General features: G+C 61.4%; 1 protein-coding gene across 1 annotated transcript in view; it reads right to left on the bottom strand.

Moving 5' to 3' along the window:
- Positions 1-559: 559 nt before the first annotated feature.
- The window catches only part of CARD11 (caspase recruitment domain family member 11), a 33,225-nt gene continuing 16,520 nt past the window's right edge, over positions 560-17,264 (bottom strand). Inside the window, exons 10-24 of the mRNA XM_075528613.1 lie at positions 14,555-14,606; positions 13,116-13,195; positions 12,424-12,524; positions 12,000-12,052; positions 10,427-10,559; positions 9,908-10,109; positions 9,230-9,356; positions 7,850-8,090; positions 6,536-6,632; positions 5,760-5,855; positions 4,580-4,715; positions 3,701-3,880; positions 3,090-3,214; positions 1,767-1,882; positions 560-764 (exon numbers count right to left, since the gene is read on the bottom strand). Coding sequence (XP_075384728.1) covers positions 560-764; positions 1,767-1,882; positions 3,090-3,214; positions 3,701-3,880; positions 4,580-4,715; positions 5,760-5,855; positions 6,536-6,632; positions 7,850-8,090; positions 9,230-9,356; positions 9,908-10,109; positions 10,427-10,559; positions 12,000-12,052; positions 12,424-12,524; positions 13,116-13,195; positions 14,555-14,606 — 1,944 coding nt within the window. The remainder of the gene's footprint in view (positions 765-1,766; positions 1,883-3,089; positions 3,215-3,700; positions 3,881-4,579; positions 4,716-5,759; positions 5,856-6,535; positions 6,633-7,849; positions 8,091-9,229; positions 9,357-9,907; positions 10,110-10,426; positions 10,560-11,999; positions 12,053-12,423; positions 12,525-13,115; positions 13,196-14,554; positions 14,607-17,264) is intronic.

Below are 17,264 nucleotides of genomic sequence, written 5' to 3'. Positions count from 1 at the left end.
GGACCCTCCGGGCAGCATCTGCAGGCACCAAAACACGGTCCCCCCCAACCAAAGGGAGCTCTGTTAGTAGTGACGTCCTAGAGTTGCTGTCAGCCAGGCCAGACCTGGTCCTGGGGTGCAGGCCCCTGAGTGTCCCTCCTCTGTTCCTGCGCCCCTGGAAACTGGGCGGCTTCCAGAGTTGGAAGGAGGCTAGGAACAAGGGCCATGGGACAGAACGGTACAAATCAAGCCACTCCGACCTTTTAATGCGAGAAGACCAGGAGCATGGCACATGCCCCACCCCCACAAGAACGGGGTGGCAGGCATGTGCTTTTCGTGCACCTGAGGTTGGGTGGCACCTGCCCCACACCTATCCAGCTGGCCCACCTGCCCCACACCTGCGCAGGGGGTACACTGGTTGCCTCTATTACATTCAACTGCTGCTCTACGTCGGGGGGCCCGTGGGCTGGGAGTGCTGGCTGGCACGCTGGTCCGGCCCCGTCTCCCAGAGAAGCCGGGAGGTGCGGGTGACCTGGAGGTGCGGGCTGCGCCCAGGTGTGTGTCTGTCCTAGCCGTGGCCTCACAGCTGGTCCTCGTCCACCCAGACGGTCTTGCGCTGCTCCTCGCCGATCTTGTCCTTGATGACCCGCAGCAGGTCCTCGACACTGCCCCAGGCATCTGGCTCCACCGTGGCGTACAGGCAGGGCAGCGCCTCCAGCTCCTTCTCCTTCAGCCGGCACAGGTGCAGGAAGGCCTCCTCCGATTCGGGCCGGGGCAGCAGCTTCCTGGTGGTGGTGGGGGCAGGCAGGTATGTGGGGGCCCTAGGAGGGGTGCTGCGCCCCCCGAGGGTGCAGGTCCTCCTCTGCTTCTCAAGCCCTTCCCCACCGAGCATGGACAGGGCATTATCTAGGGGAGCAGGTGGGCCCTGCTGGCCTGACCCCTACTGAGTGGGTTGAGGAGCCAAGCGCCATGTGGAGACGTGAAGCTTCAACAATTGACCAGGGATGCCAGTTATGCCCTCTGCCCAGCACCCTCGCTGTCCCTGTCTCTGCTCCCTGGGCCCCCAGCACCCTCTCTGTCCCCTGTCACCCTTTCTGTTTATGTTTTTGTTCCCTGGGCCCCCAGCACCATCTCTGTCCCTGTCTCTGATCCCTGGGCCCCCAGCCCCATCTCTGTCCATGTTTTTGTTCCCTGGTCCCCCAGCCCCATCTCTGTCCATGTTTTTGTTCCCTGGGCCCCCAGCCCCACCTCTGTCCATACCTTTGTTCCCTGGGCCCCCAGCCCCACCTCTGTCCATGTCTCTAATCCCTGGGCCCCCAGCCCCACCTCTGTCCATACCTTTGTTCCCTGGGCCCCCAGCCCCATCTCTGTCCATGTGTCTGCTCCCTGGGGCCCCAGCTCCAGCACAGTGCCCAGAGCACCACTCCCTCTGTGGCTCTCTGTCCCCATTCTGTTGCTGCCACGGGGTCTTGCCCCACAGGGTCAGACCTGTCCTTGAGTTGGGGCCCCAGAAGTATAGCTAGCTGTTCTGGCAGGTGTGGTAGGGCTGGGAGGGGTTGTGCCTTTTGGAAGGCATCAGGGGCTCTGGCTGGGATCAAGCGTGTCTTATGGACTTGGGAGTCTCTATGCTGGGAACATCCTAGCCCCAGGGAAAGTCTGATCTCAAGACACACAGTAAACTCCACAGATGCGGAGAGGAGCCAGGACCTTCCCCCAGAGCTGAGAGAGGCAGAGGTTTCAGGGGAGAAGCTTGGGGCTGGGCCCTGGTGGGGGGCATCAGGGCCTACCTGAACCTCTTGATGTTCTTCTCGGACACTCGGATGAAGAGCACGATGGGATAGATCCTGGACCGGATGAGGTCACGCGTGCAGCCGATCCCGGCCTCCAGCAAGCAGTGCTTGTCCTGGGAACACAGGCCGGTCAGCCCCCTGTGCCCCCGGCTCCCCAGTCCCTGCTGCTCTGCAAGTTCCACTGAAAAATGTGAAACTCAGCAACACACGGCCCCGTGTGGACGGACAGCAGGGGGCGCAAGAGGGGCGCTGGCCCGAGTGCTAGGGATTACATTGTGCCTGCCACCACCCCCAACCCCCAATAAGTCACGGGCTCACTTGGCTGGGCCACAATTCTCAGCAAACCCACTGGCCTGGTGTCTATTCTGACCTGACTACTGTCACTGTGAGTGTATGACTGTCCTGGGTGTGGCCAGTCCGCCCTCTCACTGTGAACAGGCTGGATTAGGGGTAGTGGGGTTCCTGACAGGGTTAGGCAGACTCCAGAGTGACTCACTTGAGGTATAAAACCACCCCCTCCTCCCCACTAAACTCACTGACATGAAGAGTTCATTCTGACTCATGGTGACCCTACAGGACAGGGTGGAACTACCCCTGTGGGCCTCCGACACGGTAACTCCTCAGGGGAGCTGAAAGCCTCATCTTTCTGTGGCAGAGCGCCTGTTGGTTTTGAACTGCTGACCTTGTGGTTGACAGCCCAACGTGTAACCACAGTAAAAGGGATTAACAAGGAGCATTGAGAAAGCAGAGTGGAATTGAGTGTGTGCTTTGGATCTGGGGTCCCCGTGCTGGGAACCTCCTAGACCCAGGGAAAGATGGCTGGCCAGACCCCTGGAGCTCTCTGCGACGCCCCCCAGGTGCAGAGCTGACAAAGAGTGTTACCCTAGAATCGGTGCCAGATTCGTGATCCTCGTGTCCCTAAGTGTGAGGGGTCCCAGTGACAGGAGTGCTGGACAACTGAGAGCCTGGGCTTCCTGTACTTGAGACAGGGATTCTGGCTACCATGCTCAGTACACTTCCCACGGGTACCAGCCCCCTCTTATGTCCCAAGTCCCCCCTCTCTGTCTCTGGGCCCCAGGGTCACAATTGGACACAATCGGCCCTGAACAGTAGGAACTGAGACACTGCCCTAGGTCAGGTCTTGGAGAGCTGGACCAAGGACCTAGGTGAGGGGGTGGTCCCAGGAGAATGGGAGGAGGCGGGGTTGGGACCAAGGTGAGGGGGTGGTCCCAGGAGAGTGGGAGGAGTCCTCTTCCCCTTTCCCACCAGCAGATAAGCAGGCAGGGATGCGGCTCCCCAGTCTGCCTGCCGGCCCCTCACCTTGTCGGCCACGGCCTCGATGTTGCCAGGGACCACGCACTCAAAGGTGTTGGGGTTCTTCTCTCTCGAGTAGATGATGGTCCCCGTCCTCTGCTTCCGGAGGAACTCCTCTCTGGTGACCACGTCTGTGGGGAAGGGGCTGTCCTGACACCGCAGCCACGAGGGGCCACTTGCCAGGAGCTCCCCGCAGGGTGGAGGGGGGCTCTGACTGACAGCCTCATCTGGCTCTGCCAGCAGCTGTCCTGACCACACGGGGACAGGGCGGCCGCTCCCCCTGCCTTCCAGCACCCTCCCCTCCCCCATTTCCACCCAAAGGGGTGAACCGAGTGGGTGTGGCAGTGGTGGGGGGTGGCAGCTATAGTGAGGGAGGGCAGAAGGGGACGTGGGACTGTGGTGGAGGGTCAAGGACCAGTAGGGGCTGTAAATGGGCGTGGCAGTGATGGAGGTGCAATGGGGACTGAGGTGGAGGTGGGCATGGTGCTGAGAGAGGAGGTGGGACCAGTGATGGCGGTGGGCGTGGCAGAGGTGGGATCCGTGAGGGAGGTGGGCGTGGCGTTGGAGGCTGTGGCACCCGAGGAGAAGAGGGTGGGCTGAGGGCCGCCTGGGCGCACCTGGCTTGCACATGGTGAACTCGAGGGCGCCCCCCGAGTTGAGCAGCTTCTGCACCAGCGTCTTGGCCAGCATGGAGGGTGAGAAGAGCACTGGCCGGCGGCGCGCGCACGGGAAGGCGCGTACCAGGCTGTAGGGGACCAGGCTGAGGTTTCGGCTCAGGTCGCCCTCAGGCTCGGGTTCTGCGGGCGGGTGGACGGTGGTTAGGCCACATCCCATAGTGATACCTGGGGCCAGGAGCCCGGGAACACATATGTAGTGGGGTTGGCTGTAGGACCAGCGACGGCTGTGCAGCTCAAGGAACGGGTCCCCAATTCAGCCAGGTCATTCTAGAAGTGGGGGTTTTCCCGGAGGGACGCGGCCTGATTCATTCCAGGGTAAGGGAAGGTTGCAGGACCAGAGTGCCCCGTCGCCCGATCTCATTCCTGCTCCAGCCGCATGGGCATGCCATGGGAGGGTTTTGGGGGGAGGTTGTGGCTGGGGGAGCTGAGCTGAGGGAAGCGTTGACAGTGGGCAGGGATGCTGTCCGCTATGAACCACAGGCCAGGGGCGAGACCACCAGAGCCCTGCACAGCTTGGTAAGTGGTGATGGGGACCCCGCGGGGAGAGGGACTGATAAACCAGCAACGTGTCCAGGCAAACAGCACAATGAACATGGGCACTGGGGTGCATGGGCAGCAGGGGCTGCCTCAGCGGGCGAGCGGGCAGACCGGTCTGGCAGTGTCCTGAGTGGTCTCCCCTCCCCTCCCACCCTGGTTCACTGCTCCTGCAGCAGCTGCACCCTTAAGGGAGGCAGGGCACCAGCTCAGGAGGCAAAGACTGTGTAAGTGGTGGTGGGTCTGTGTGCAGGCAGCCTGAAGCAGGGGCAGGGGACCCCATACCTTCCTGCTTCTCACTCAAGAGCTTAGTGATGTCCAGCGAGGCCCGGCCCAGGCCCCCGGGCTGGCCCCCCGAGATGATGCGAACGCGCTCGTTGCTGTTCATGCGCTTGTACTTATTTTCCGACCGGCTGACAAACTGGGGGGAGGCACGGGGGAGTCCTGGGTCAGATTTGTGGGCTGTGCAGGCGTGGTCAAGTCCACTGCTGACCTTGCAAGCCCAGCTTGAGGCTTGCTGTGCGGCCAGGGCCCCGGCCATTGCGCAGGATGCCATTCACAGCTCCTTGGGATGCCGTCCCGTAGGAGTGGTCCTTTTGTAACTGAGCTGAGGGAGGCGTCCTTCCTGGTCCCGGGGGCGGAAATGTCCCACCACCAGGTAAGATGGACAGTGTGCAGGTGCCTTTTTTCCTTGGCTGCCAGGAGGCTCAGCCATCAGCTGGGCCCTCAACCTGAGGAACTCGCCTGCATTGTCTCCCTCTGAAGTGCCCAATCCCCTCCCACTGCCTGGTCACATGTTCACAGTCCACTCCCCTCCTGCTGTCCCATCCCACGTTCACAGCCCATGTGTGAGCTTTTGTGAAAGCAGGTTGCTTCAGACAAGTGCAGGGTGAGCTGTGTGTGTGCAGGGCGTGTGTGTACAGATGGTGCAAGATGTGTGTGTGCAGGGTGTGTGTGTTCAGGTTGTGCAAGGTGTGTGTGTGTGCAGGTGGTGCAGACCCAGTATGCAGGGTGTGTGTGCAGATTGTGTGTGCAGAGTCAGTATGCAGGATGTGTGTGCACAGAGTATGTGTGTGCAGGTTATGCAGGGTGTGTGCGTGCATGGCCTGTGTGCAGAGTGTGTGTGTTCAGGACCTGTATGCAGGGTGTGTGTGTTCAGGTTGTGCATGTGTGTTTGTGTGTGTGTGCAAGGCCTGTGTGCAGGATATGTGCATGTGTGCAGGGCCTGTGCGCAGGATGCCGGTGCATGTTCAGGGACTGCAGGAGGTATGTGTGCAGGGTGGGGTGTATGTATGCCACGCCTCCTGTAGGGGCAAAGCTGGAGGGGCAGAGTCCAGAGTAAAACTTTGAGGGTCGCCCACCCAGAATGCCATGGTGTGACAGCAGTGTCCCCTGGGAGGGCAACAAGGCAGCTGTGCATGGTGGGACTGTTGGGGGGCAGTTGGAGGCACTGGCAGAGCCTCACCTGGAGGAGCTGGCCAAAGAGGAAGCTTGCTCGTGAGAGTCGGGGGCTGACTCGGGGGTCCGTGGCTGTGAGGGGTTCCTCTGGCTGCAGGGTGTTCTGGAAGCAGAAAGGGAGTCCACCAGGGTGGCTGAAGGTGCAATAACTGTCATGTCCTGAGAAGTGGACACAGGCTCCTGCCTCCTACCCACATTCCCCTAAAGTTGCTTCCGTGTAGGAATCAGAGCATCTTCTTGGGAAGGTGAGTGGCTGCCACCAGCCAGGGTGCTGCTGCCATTCCAGCCCGTCCCAGAGCTGTGGCTGCACAGCCGTCCTCCTCCCCCCTGCCAAGCTGGGGGCTGACCCCCCAGGGAAGGGCTCTTGGAGGAAAGTCCCCGTGTTCTCAGGTGTGTCCGAGCACTCCTGCCCGGCTGGGATTTCAGAAGCAGGTGGCAAGCAGGCCTTTTCTCTGAGCCACCTCTGGTGGGTTTGACCCTTGACCTTTAGGTTGAGAGTTGAGTGCAAACCTCATGGGACCCCTGAGCCCTTCCTAAGGTTCCACCCCAGCCTGCTGCCCTGTTGATTCCGGGGCGGCCACCTTTACAAGAGCAGACTGCCAGGCCTTTTTCCCTCAGAGCAGCTGGTGGGTTTGAACCAGCGATGTTGGGTTAGCAGTTGGCTGCTTCAACCATTAGGCTCAAGGGCACTATTGAGCTTGTCCCCGTACAATGTCCGGCCCAACCCCACCCCAGCCAGCCTCTCTCTGAGCAGAGGGAGCTTGCCTGGAGGTGGGGACCTACCCTCAGGGCCCTCAGAGTGTGGTGCGCCCCATCTGTCTCCTCCCTGCTTCCTCGATGCATCAGACGCTGCAGCTTCACCAGGAGGAGCTGCTGGGCCCTGGGGGGAAAGAGGGGGCAGGGCCTCAGAGGGCAGGACCCGTGGGTGTGGTTGTGCTGACCCCAGCTCCCCTTCCCCGAGCGCTGACTTGGTGTGACTGTGGCAAAGCCACGGAGCCTCTCGGAGCCTCAGTTTCCCAGTCTGTCAGCCCTGAGTGGGGGCTGGGGCCAGTCACGTGGCATGGCTGCCTGTGATATGGGGGTCCCAGACTAGAGAGCTGGTAGGTGTGGGTCACTGCTGTGGGTGATCTGGAGGAACAGATCGGTGGGCTGCAGGGGTGGGGCCGGGGCCTCCTGGTGGGGGCGTGGTCAAGTCCACTGCTGACCTTGTGGGAAGTACCAGCCTGGCGGGAGACTCACTACCCTACCAGGGCTCCAGACATCACACAAGATGCTAGGGGTTGGCGGGGTGGGGGTGAGGTGGTGTTGTGGGGAGAGGAGGCCTCCTGGGGGAGGAGGGAGTGGGGATCCCATTGCGTAAGGCAATGAGTGGGTCCTGGGGCTGGATGGGGCTCCCCAAGAGGCATATTGAGTTCTAACCCCTGAACATGATCTTGCAGGAACCTAATCTTCGGAATGTCACCAGTTAGGACACATGGTCACTTTGGGACAGGGGCCATCGTAACGCAGGAGGAGAGACTGGGAAACCTGGGATGAGGTGGGGTGGGGTGGGGGGCGAGGCTGCCGTGTGGTGCTGCAGCTGCAGCCAGAGAGCACCAGGTGTCTCTGATGCCCTGAGAGGTGGGCAGGTGCCCTCCTCCCCCCAGTCTCAAAGGGGCTTCCAGGGCTGGCAGCCTGGTCCTGGCTGGGTAAGCCCAGCTCAAAGCACCTGGTCCCCAGGGGGACTCTGCCATGGTCACCATGGATGCTGCCGGCCTGCCTGCCTGGGTCGAGGCACGTGTGAGCCTCCTGTGGCTGCCCACAGCCACATACGCTGTTCCCATAGGCCTGGCCTCATCCCACCCCACACCCAGGATCTAATCTCACTGCACACTTGCACCCCATTCGCCGCCCCCCATAGCTGCCCTTACTCCTCCTGGTCCCTGCTCCCAGTCCCATGGGCCTGGCTTCACCCCACCACACCTCCAAGCTCTGACGTCACCCCTCCCAGGCCCCCAGGCCTACCTCATTTACCCCCGACCCTCTGGGCCCAGCCTCGCTCCTGTAATCTCAGGCCCTGCCTTGCCCTCACTCCCAGCTCCCTAGCTCTGGCCTCACCGGCTGTAGCTGGGTATGGTGCCCGTGTCCATGTCGTGGTCAGTGAAGGGGTCCACTCTTGCACACAGCCACTCGTGCCGGTCCTGGTACATGGTGTCGCGCACGTGCACAATGTCGTCGCATCTGAGGGACAGGGAGCAGGAGTCCAGCTGGCTGGAGATGTTCAGGTTCAGCCGGATGTAGAAGGAGTCCCCCGATGTGATGAGGCCCTCCTCCATGTCCTTCAGCAGCTTCCGGTACCCTGGGGGACGACACAGATTCCAGCGCCTGCTTAAGGACAGTTCTCCGTCCTGGAGGCCCCTCCTGGGGCAAAGCAGCGCGGCCTGTCCTCGGCTGTTCTCCCCGGCGGTGGGCCACCAACGGGGTCTGCGTGGCTTTCCCTTTTCCACTGGCCGCCAGGAAGCTTGTGGCTACACTGGCATGGGTCCCTGGCGCTCCCTGTGTGACCTGCACCCACCATGCCCGCTCGGGAGTGTGGGCAGTAGCACTCTTTTTTACAAGATGAAGGCACACGGTCAGCCTGTATCACAAGGCCCCGTGCTCCATTTTCCCAACAGTGCTGCTGGCCAGGGGCAGGAGAGGGACACTGCTGCCTGTGCCGGGCAAGGCTCGGGCCCCGCACTCATTTTCTGCACAGACGGGGCTGGGGTGGGGGTGGGGCAGGGTGCTGGGCGTGAGGGCAGCAGGGTGGGCAGGTGCAGAAGTGGACTGTTTGAGTTCTGCGGGAAGACTCACGAGCCTGTTGGTTTCGAGTGAAGGCCAGCGGTAGACAGGGGCTCGCAGGCCGGCCCAGAGGTGAGATTGGGATGCAGCCTCTGGGTGGACAGGGGACTCAGCCCTGTGGCCAGGTGCTGGTACAGGGGAGGAGGGGAGCTGGGGCCCCACAAGACCCTCTGAGGGTCTCAGGGACCGTTTGGGAGAGGGTCACCCCGCTGAGATGCTTCCCAGAGGGTTTCCTGCTGTCAGGGGTGGGGGTGTGGGGATGGGGGCTGACAGCAGCTGGGCAGGTGAGCATCCACTGCTTCTGCCTGGGCCCACAGGCATGCTGTTAGCTGGGAACACAGGGTGCCAGGAGTGTGGGTTTCTGGGTGCAGTCAATAGAAAGGGGGACCACCCCCCACTCTGTGTATCAGAGACCCAGTGTGTGCATAGCTGCGGTCTTTCTGAAGCTGATGACCAGGCCTTTCTTGTGAGGGGCTTCTGGGTGGGCTGGAGCTGCCCCCCTTTCAGTGACTGGCTAGTCCAGGACCATCTGTCCCCCCGCAGCCACCTTGCCCCACTGCCCCTCAGGTTCCTCCCTCCCGGGCAGAGTTGACCTCCTCCATCAGACAGGCTACCGGGTGGGATGGGGGGTCGGGGCTGACCCTGCACCGCCCTTACCTTCGTGGTTGACCTTGTAGTGCAGGGTGACGGGGCCGCTGCAGCGCTGGAGGGTCCAGCGGGCCTCCTCCTTGGTGCAGGAGTCCAGGGGCACGCTCTGCCGCTCGCCGCGGATGCAGCCCTCCAGCTGGGGGCCGGGGCATGGTCAGTGCAGTCTGGGGCCAGCCCCGTGGGGGGCACAGGCAGCACTTCCTCTGGAGTGGTTTATTGCTGGTGCATGCCTCCCCATCAGGCCCCCCCGCCCCTCCTGGGAGCACACGCGTGTTGATGTGTGCAGTGGTGTGTGCACATGTGAACATGTGGAGTTCGTGCACGTGAAAACGTCTGCTGTGCGTACATGCACTTCCTGGGAGCATGTGTGTGCTAGTGTGCGTGCTTCTCGGCAGCACACATAAGCTGGTGCGTGTGCTCGGGTTCACATGTGTTCTGGCACAGGTGGGGCCGAGGGACAGGTCCAGAGGGCTGTCCCATGAGGGGCTGCCCTTCACTGGCCTCCTGACTGAGCTGAGCAGCAGGGGCCAGCCGGGCGGCCGAGGGAAGCGTGGGGCTGAGCTCCCACCCTGGCCCATCCTCTCATGGAGGTGTCCCGTTCCCCAGCAGCCACCTTGTCCCGGGTCCTCTGTCTCCCCCTGCCCCCACCCTGGGCACCCCCCTCCATCTCGGGCATTCCCCCCTCACCAGCAACAGTTGGTGGCCCTCACGCAGGCCAGCCTTCTCGGCCAGGGAGCCCGGCTTGACGGAGTGGATGAAGCTGCCCCTGGCGTTGCCGCCCAGCAGGGTGAGCTGGGCAGTGAGGCCGTCCCCATGCAGTGTGGCCTGATGCAGCGCTGGTCCTGGGCCCCGCACATGGCCCCCCGATGTGACCGACGGGCGGAAGGGCCTGGGGGTCAGGGAGACAGGCATGGGGTGTTATTCAGGCTGGGATTAGATGACTCTTCCCCAGGAAAAGCCCCAAGATGGGAGTGTGGACACAGCCTGGGGGTCACTTGCACCGGTCAGATGCCATTCCTGTGGGCAGGGACCACTTGTCAGATGTTTGGGTGTTGCAGAGATGGGGGGCTCCCAAAGGTCAGGAGAGAACAGAGCCACCCTCTGCCGGAAGCGGGCCTGTGGGAACCCTCGGCCCTGCTCTGGCCTTCGGAGGGACCGCAGCCATGGCGCCCTAGGCCCCTCAGGCGGGGCACTGGCAGCACCTACCTTTCCAGGGAGAACTTGCGGAACATGAGGTTGACCTGCTCTAGGTCGTAGGCATCCAGGCCCTCAGACTGGTGGGAGGAGGAGGAGGAGTGGACAGATGGGGGCCCGAAGGATGAGTGCTCCTGGCTGTCCTCTGCAACAAGGGGGGGTGAGAGCTGGGGAGGGGGAGTCGGGGGGCATCAGGGGCTGGGGGGGTGAGGCATCCAGATAGGGGGCATCAGAGGTCATGGGGTGTCAGCCCAAGGGGCCTGAAGGGTGGGATGTCAGGGTCTGGGTGAAATGGGGGATGCCCAAGTCCAGGTGCAGTGGGGAGGGGGACATCAATGCCAGGATCCAGGAGCGGGAGTAGATCAGGATCTGAGAGGTGGGGGGGCATGCCAGGGTCTGGGCGAGATGTGGGGGCATCACTGGGCTGAGGCGAGGCCCCAGGTCCTAGGGATCCCCAGGCAGAGCATGCTGTCACTCCCCCACAAGGAGGCCGGTCTGGAATTTCCATTTGAGGACCCCACCCCATTTCTGTATCTGGGAGAAGGGGTCTCCCATTAGCATCGGCTAGTTCTGGTTTGAAATGATTGATGCGCTGCTCTGTGGGCGGAAGCCGAGACCGCTGTTTCTGTAAAAATCATCAGCCTTGGGGACCCCAGGGGTAGCGAGCACCCTCTGTCCTACAGGGTCTCCCTGCACCCAAGTCAAGTCCGCAGACAGGGGTCGCTCCCCCTCCGTTTGGTCTGGTGGTGTAGTGGTTAAGCAGTTAGCTGCTACCTGGAAGGTGGGCGGGGAGGGGAAGGACGAGGCTGTCCTTCAGGGGGACAGCCTGGGGCACCCCGGGGGCAGTCCTGTGCTTGACCTTTATGGTTGGGTTTTCCATCTTATCTGTGGGTAGCCTTGGCTGGCAAGGCCTGGGGGGTGGGGAGCAGGTCACACCTGGGGACCTTGAGTCCAGAGTCTCCTGGCTGTGGGCTGTGCTGTGTAGGGGCGAGTGGGTTCCATCCAGCTCAGGGTGATCCCGTGTGTGCTGGAATGTGCTAGGGAGCATACCAGGCTGTGTGTGTGCGTGTGTGTGCATGGGTGTGTAGGGTCATCTCAGCCTTTCTTCCCAGGCACCATGATGGGTGGGTTCGAACTGCCGACCTTGTGGTGAGCGGGGAGCGCCCAGGCTGACTTCACCTGTGGGTAGGTGGATGGGGCATGCACCCCCTAACACTCATTTCTGGGCCCCTTGTGGCACACCATGGAGAACACACCCCTGCCTGTCCCTCTGCCTACCCAGCAGACTCCAGTCCCCACTTTGCTTCACGCCCCACGAGGCTCCTGCTGGGTCAGAGGTGAACCTGCGAACTTGACCTCACTTGGATGGAGGGCTTTTAAAGGCTCGCAGGTCATAGTGGGGTCAGTGGGCACTGACCCTCCATGACCCCTGTCTTCATGAGAAAACAGAGTGAGCAGGCTGTGTGACAGAGGGCCCCCTGGGGCAGCTTCAGGGGGATGGACACAGCTGACCCCCCAGCTGGCCGTGGCCTGGTGCCCGACTCTATCCCTGTTAAAGTGGCCCCAGCACCCGAGGGGCACCCACCGTCCAGGTCCACAGCATCAAAGCCGCCACTGTCATTGTCCTCTTCAATCGTGCTGCGAGACAGAACAGACGACGGTATGTGTGTGCGTGTGTGTAGCACACGCGTGTGCGAGGTCTCGGGGAGTGTCCTGACTGTGGGCCGAGGAAGGGAGTGTGGGTGGAGGCGCCGGACACTGCAGGGACCACACCGAGAGCTGAAGCAAGGCAGAGGCCAATGATACTTTCGTCGGGGCAGGAGGAACAATGAGGGTCGTGGGGGTGGGGGTCCTGGACAGCCCCCCTCTGCCCTGTGCGGCGTGGCCAGCATTTAGCACCCGTCTGTCAGAAGCCACTGGCTTCTCTGAGCTTCAGTCTCCGTGTCTGGACAATGGGCCCATACACCCACCCTCCTGTGTGCCGTGCAGGGTAGGCCCCCACCATGCACCTGCGGTGGGGGGCGTCTTCCTTGTAGCGCCTGACGATGGAGTCGTTCCCGGGGGGCTCGGCCGTGATGGACACGATGCTGTTGCGGCTTCGGTGGGGAGGCTTTAAACATGCACGCACACACACACACACACACACACGCGCGTCACAGGGAGCTGGTGCCTTGTGTGTAAACACCATACCCACGGGGCCCTGCTGGACCTGCTGGCTCCCACCCTCTGCTGTCCCCCAAGCCGCTGTCTGCAGTGACCTTGGTGGGAGAGGGCCCTACCTGCCTGGGGCGGGCAAACATCTGCTTGCCACCGTGAGAGGGGAAGGGGAGAGGAGGGGAAGGCGAGGGGACATCTGCTAGCTCACAGGCAGGGATGGTGCCACGCTCTGCAGGCTGGCTCTTATTCTCTGACCAAGGCCTGGGGATGGTGGGCACAGGCCACCTGGCAGGGGCGGCAGTGGAGGGTGGGGGAGCTCCCCAGCCGAGCCTGAGCCCTTCATTATGGAGGCTCTGCCTCTCAGGTGGGAAGCGGCACTGAGCACTTCTCGGCTCCCCTGGGGCTGGGACTTCGTTCCCTGGGCTCCTTCCTGCCTCAGGGCCTCTGCGGGGCTCAGCTGGGTAGGGCACTGGCGCTGCCCACTCCTGGGGGCCTCCTCTCCCACCGAGAGTTTAACTGGAAGCTGCGTGTGTGCGCCCCTTACCATCTTGGCGAAGGCACTGCTGGGAGGCCGGGGGCTGGAGGGGCGGGGGCTGGCATCTGGATCCTCGTCTTCTCGGGTAGCTGGCAGGGAGGCAGGGGCTTGTGGGGCTTCCGGGTGGCTGCCACGCCTGTGCCCACCTTCTCCAGCCTCCCCCGCCTCAGGGCTGAACTGGAGCTTGGTGCTTCCCCCAATGAAATAGCCTCTTCTTTTAAAGGGCGGGGAGTAGGGCTCGGGCTGCTTGTCCCACTTTAGAATAATGTCTCCACTGCTCATTCAGGGGCCATGCATGCGCACACTGTGCAGAGAGAGTGTCTGCTGCCCAGCAGTGGCCCACCGCCCCGCCCCACCTAGCTGTGCCAGCAGGCACACCTGCCTGCCATACCCGGACACATACACTCACATGCGCATACATGTACAGGTGCACACGTGAACACACATACATGCACATACTCAAGCACAGTTGTGAGCACACATACAGGCATATGCATTCATGTGTATGCACATGCATACGGGCACATGCACATTCATACAGCCACATGTGTGCACACATGCACATTCATACACAACCTTGTAAGGCTCACACACACATCTGTGGACACCATGTGTATAGGCACACATGCTTACACACATGTTCATATGTGCACACACGTACACGTGCACACAGGCACTTCTGCACACGTGATGCACTGTCCCACAACACCCCGGCACAGACTGGTCACTCTGGACCCCAGAAGAGGAGGAAGATCACCTGGCCCCCCTGACCCTGCCCGCACTCCACCTGAATCCTCCCCAGGGCCAAGCAGTGTAGGGAGTCCTGAGGGTGTCTCAGGGACCCATCTCGGCAATGTAGCAGGGAGAGCACCAGGGCCCAGGGCTGATGCACCCTGCTGCCTGCTCAGACAGCACCCTCACCCCCTGCCGTCTACACTCACTTCTCCAGGAGCCATGTCACCCATCTAATCGCCTCTTTCCAACCCATCTTCAATGCCACTGTGAGGGGTCCTCTGTATACACCGCCCCCCCATCTGTACAGTGCCACCTGCGCCCTGGGCCCTGACCTCCCAGGACTGGAGGCCTGTCCATGCACCTCTCTGTGGCAGCTGTATCCCCTCCGGCCAACTGGAGCCCAACAGTGGGCACCAGTGAGGGGGGGTCTGAAGATAGTCCATTGGGCATGCCCGGGGCTTTGGGGCAACTCGTGGCCTCTCTGCAGGCCAGCCCATCTGGCCCTGAGGGAGGAAGGCCAGGAGCAGCTGATAAGATCGGAAGGGTGTGGAGGGGCCAGTGTTTGGCATGTCCAAGGCTGATGACCGTTGATTATGACCTGAGTGGTTGGCCACTGGCCGGAGGCTGCCCGGGTTCACCAGGAGGTCGGATGGCTGCTGGGGAGACAGATGGACGGAGAGCCCATGGGCAGAGGCCTGGGCTGTCCAACTAACCTTGCAGATCGGACACTCGCTTCAGGCTGATGGGGGACTTGGCTCTGTGCAGCTGGAGGGGAAGGGGGAGAAGGAGGAGGAAGAGGATGGAATCAGATCAGGACCCAGCAGATGTGTCACTGTGCCAGCTGGCGGTGGTCGGCGAGCAGAGCCGAGGGAGCAAGCTCATCCAACGGGGGCAGTGCCCAGCAGCCACCCGGAGTGAGTGACAGGACGCTGGCTCCCTTGGGCCGACGCTCTGGGCCTACCAGGCAGCTGTTGATGCAGGCCAGTTCCCGCCTGGAAACGGGGCCATCTGGCGTGTGGCAGAGGCGCAGCCAGCCCCAAGTGGTGGCAGGGAAGGAGGGTGGAGTGGGGGACCAGAGACAGAGCAGACCTGGGTGCAGGGTGCCCGGGGGTTTCTGGGACCATTTCCTGTGAGCGGGTGGGTCCCTGTGAAGGTTGTGCCGCCTTGGAAACCTTACATATCATTGCAGGGTCACGTGAGCCGGAATCTACTTGATGGCGGGGGTCTGGTTATGCAGATGATGCAGCCTTGCTGGCGTACAGTGAGGAGGGCTGGAAGCCCTCACTGATAAAGATAAATAAAGGCTGTAGCCTTCCTCGACCTAAAGGAAACACAGGCCCTCATACCTGGACCAACAAGCAACATCATGATCAACGGAGGAAAGGTGGGCGCTGCCAATGATGCCACTTTACTTGGGCCCACTCTCAGTGCTCATGTAGCAGCAGTCTAAGGACTCCCTGCATCGGGCCAGTCGGCCGCACAAGACCACTGCAAAGCATTAAAGAGAAAGAGCGCCACTCTGAACACGAAGGCGCGGCTGACCGCGCTGTGGTCTCTTCTGTCGCCTCTGCACACCGAACAAGGAGGCCTAAGGGGGAAGTGAGGCGTGTGAACTGGGCCGGTGCTGGTGAAGAACAGTGCGCCGTGGCCGCAGGGAGAACCACAGCCAGAGCGCTGCATGGGGACCAGGGGAGAGACTGCATCTCACCCACTGTGGACATGGTGTCAGGAGAGACCAGTCCCAGGGGAAGGACATCCTGCTTGGTCAAGCAGAGGGGCAGCAAAACCAGCCCTCAGGATGGATTGCACAGTGGCTACAACGAGGGGCTCACTCAGACGTAGCCAGGATTGTGAGGATGCTGCAGGGCTGGAACTGTGTGGTTTTGTTGTATGTGGGGTCACTGTGAAGCACAACCTACTTGATGACATCTAACAACCACCACCATCACTATCACCACCAGTATCACCATCACCACCACCATCACCAGTATCACTACCACCACCACCACCACCATCATCACCATCCCCACTCCCAGCACCCCACCACCATCATCATCATCCCCACTCCCAGCATCCCACCACCATCATCACCACCATTACCATCACCATCATCACCAGTATCACCACCATCACCACCAGTATCACCACCATCCCCACTCCCAGCATCCCACCACCATCACCATCACCACCAGTGTCACCACCACCACCATCACCACCACCACCATCACCACCAGTATCACCACCATCCCCACTCCCAGCATCCCACCACCATCACCATCACCACCAGTGTCACCACCACCACCACCATCACCACCACCACCATCACCACCATCACCACTCCCAGCATCCCACCACCATCACCACCATCACCATCACCACCAGTATCATCACCACCACCATCACCACCATCCCCACTCCCAGCATCCCACCACCATCATCACCACCACCACCACCATTACCACCAACCCCACTCCCAGCATCCCACCACCATCACCACCATCACCATCACCACCAGTATCATCACCACCACCATCACCACCATCCCCACTCCCAGCATCCCACCACCATCATCACCACCACCACCACCATCACCAACAACCCCACTCCCAGCATCCCACCACCATCACCACCACCATTACCATCACCATCATCACCAGTATCACCACCATCACCACCATCATCACCAGTATCACCACCACCACCAGTATCACCACCATCCCCACTCCCAGCATCCCACCACCATCACCACCATCACCACCAGTATCACCACCATCCCCATTCCCAGCATTCCACCACCACCATCACTATCATCACCAGTGTCACCATCACCACCACCATCACCATTACCATCACCATCACCACCACCATCACCACCAGTATCACCACCATCCCCACTCCCAGCATCCCACCACCATCACCACCATCACCACCAGTATCACCACCATCCCCACTCCCAGCATCCCACCACCACCATCACCATCACCACCACCACCACCACCACCTTTACCATGTGACTCTTCTAAGTATGGATGACTGCTGTAACCCAGCTCCTAGAATTGTGCTTGGCATGTGACCAAACCCCAAAATCCTCAACTGAAATCATACCCATCCCCATTGACATCAACAGACGGGGCAGAACAAGTGTCTGTGGGGTCTCCCAAGGCTGTAAGTCTATGGGAGCAGACTGCCTCATCATTTCCCCTCAGAGCCGCTGGTGGGTTCGAACCATGGACCTTGTGGTTTAGCCTCGGCACCATCAGGCTCTCTTCAACACGTGATAGGCACAGCAGGGGAGGTGTTACGTAAAACGAGCCAGCCTGGGCTCATTGTTTACTTGATGAGGGTGGAGGCAATGGTGCGAACCACCAGGTGAGGAACAGAAGCTGGTGAGAGCCAGGCTAACAGGGCTGGTGGGTTGGAGTC

This window comes from Tenrec ecaudatus, chromosome 12 (genome assembly GCF_050624435.1).
Source record: "Tenrec ecaudatus isolate mTenEca1 chromosome 12, mTenEca1.hap1, whole genome shotgun sequence".
In the NCBI taxonomy this organism is placed as follows: domain Eukaryota; kingdom Metazoa; phylum Chordata; class Mammalia; order Afrosoricida; family Tenrecidae; genus Tenrec; species Tenrec ecaudatus.
The sequence above is the reverse complement of the archived record's forward strand: the minus strand, read 5'-3'. Positions and strand labels throughout refer to the sequence as shown.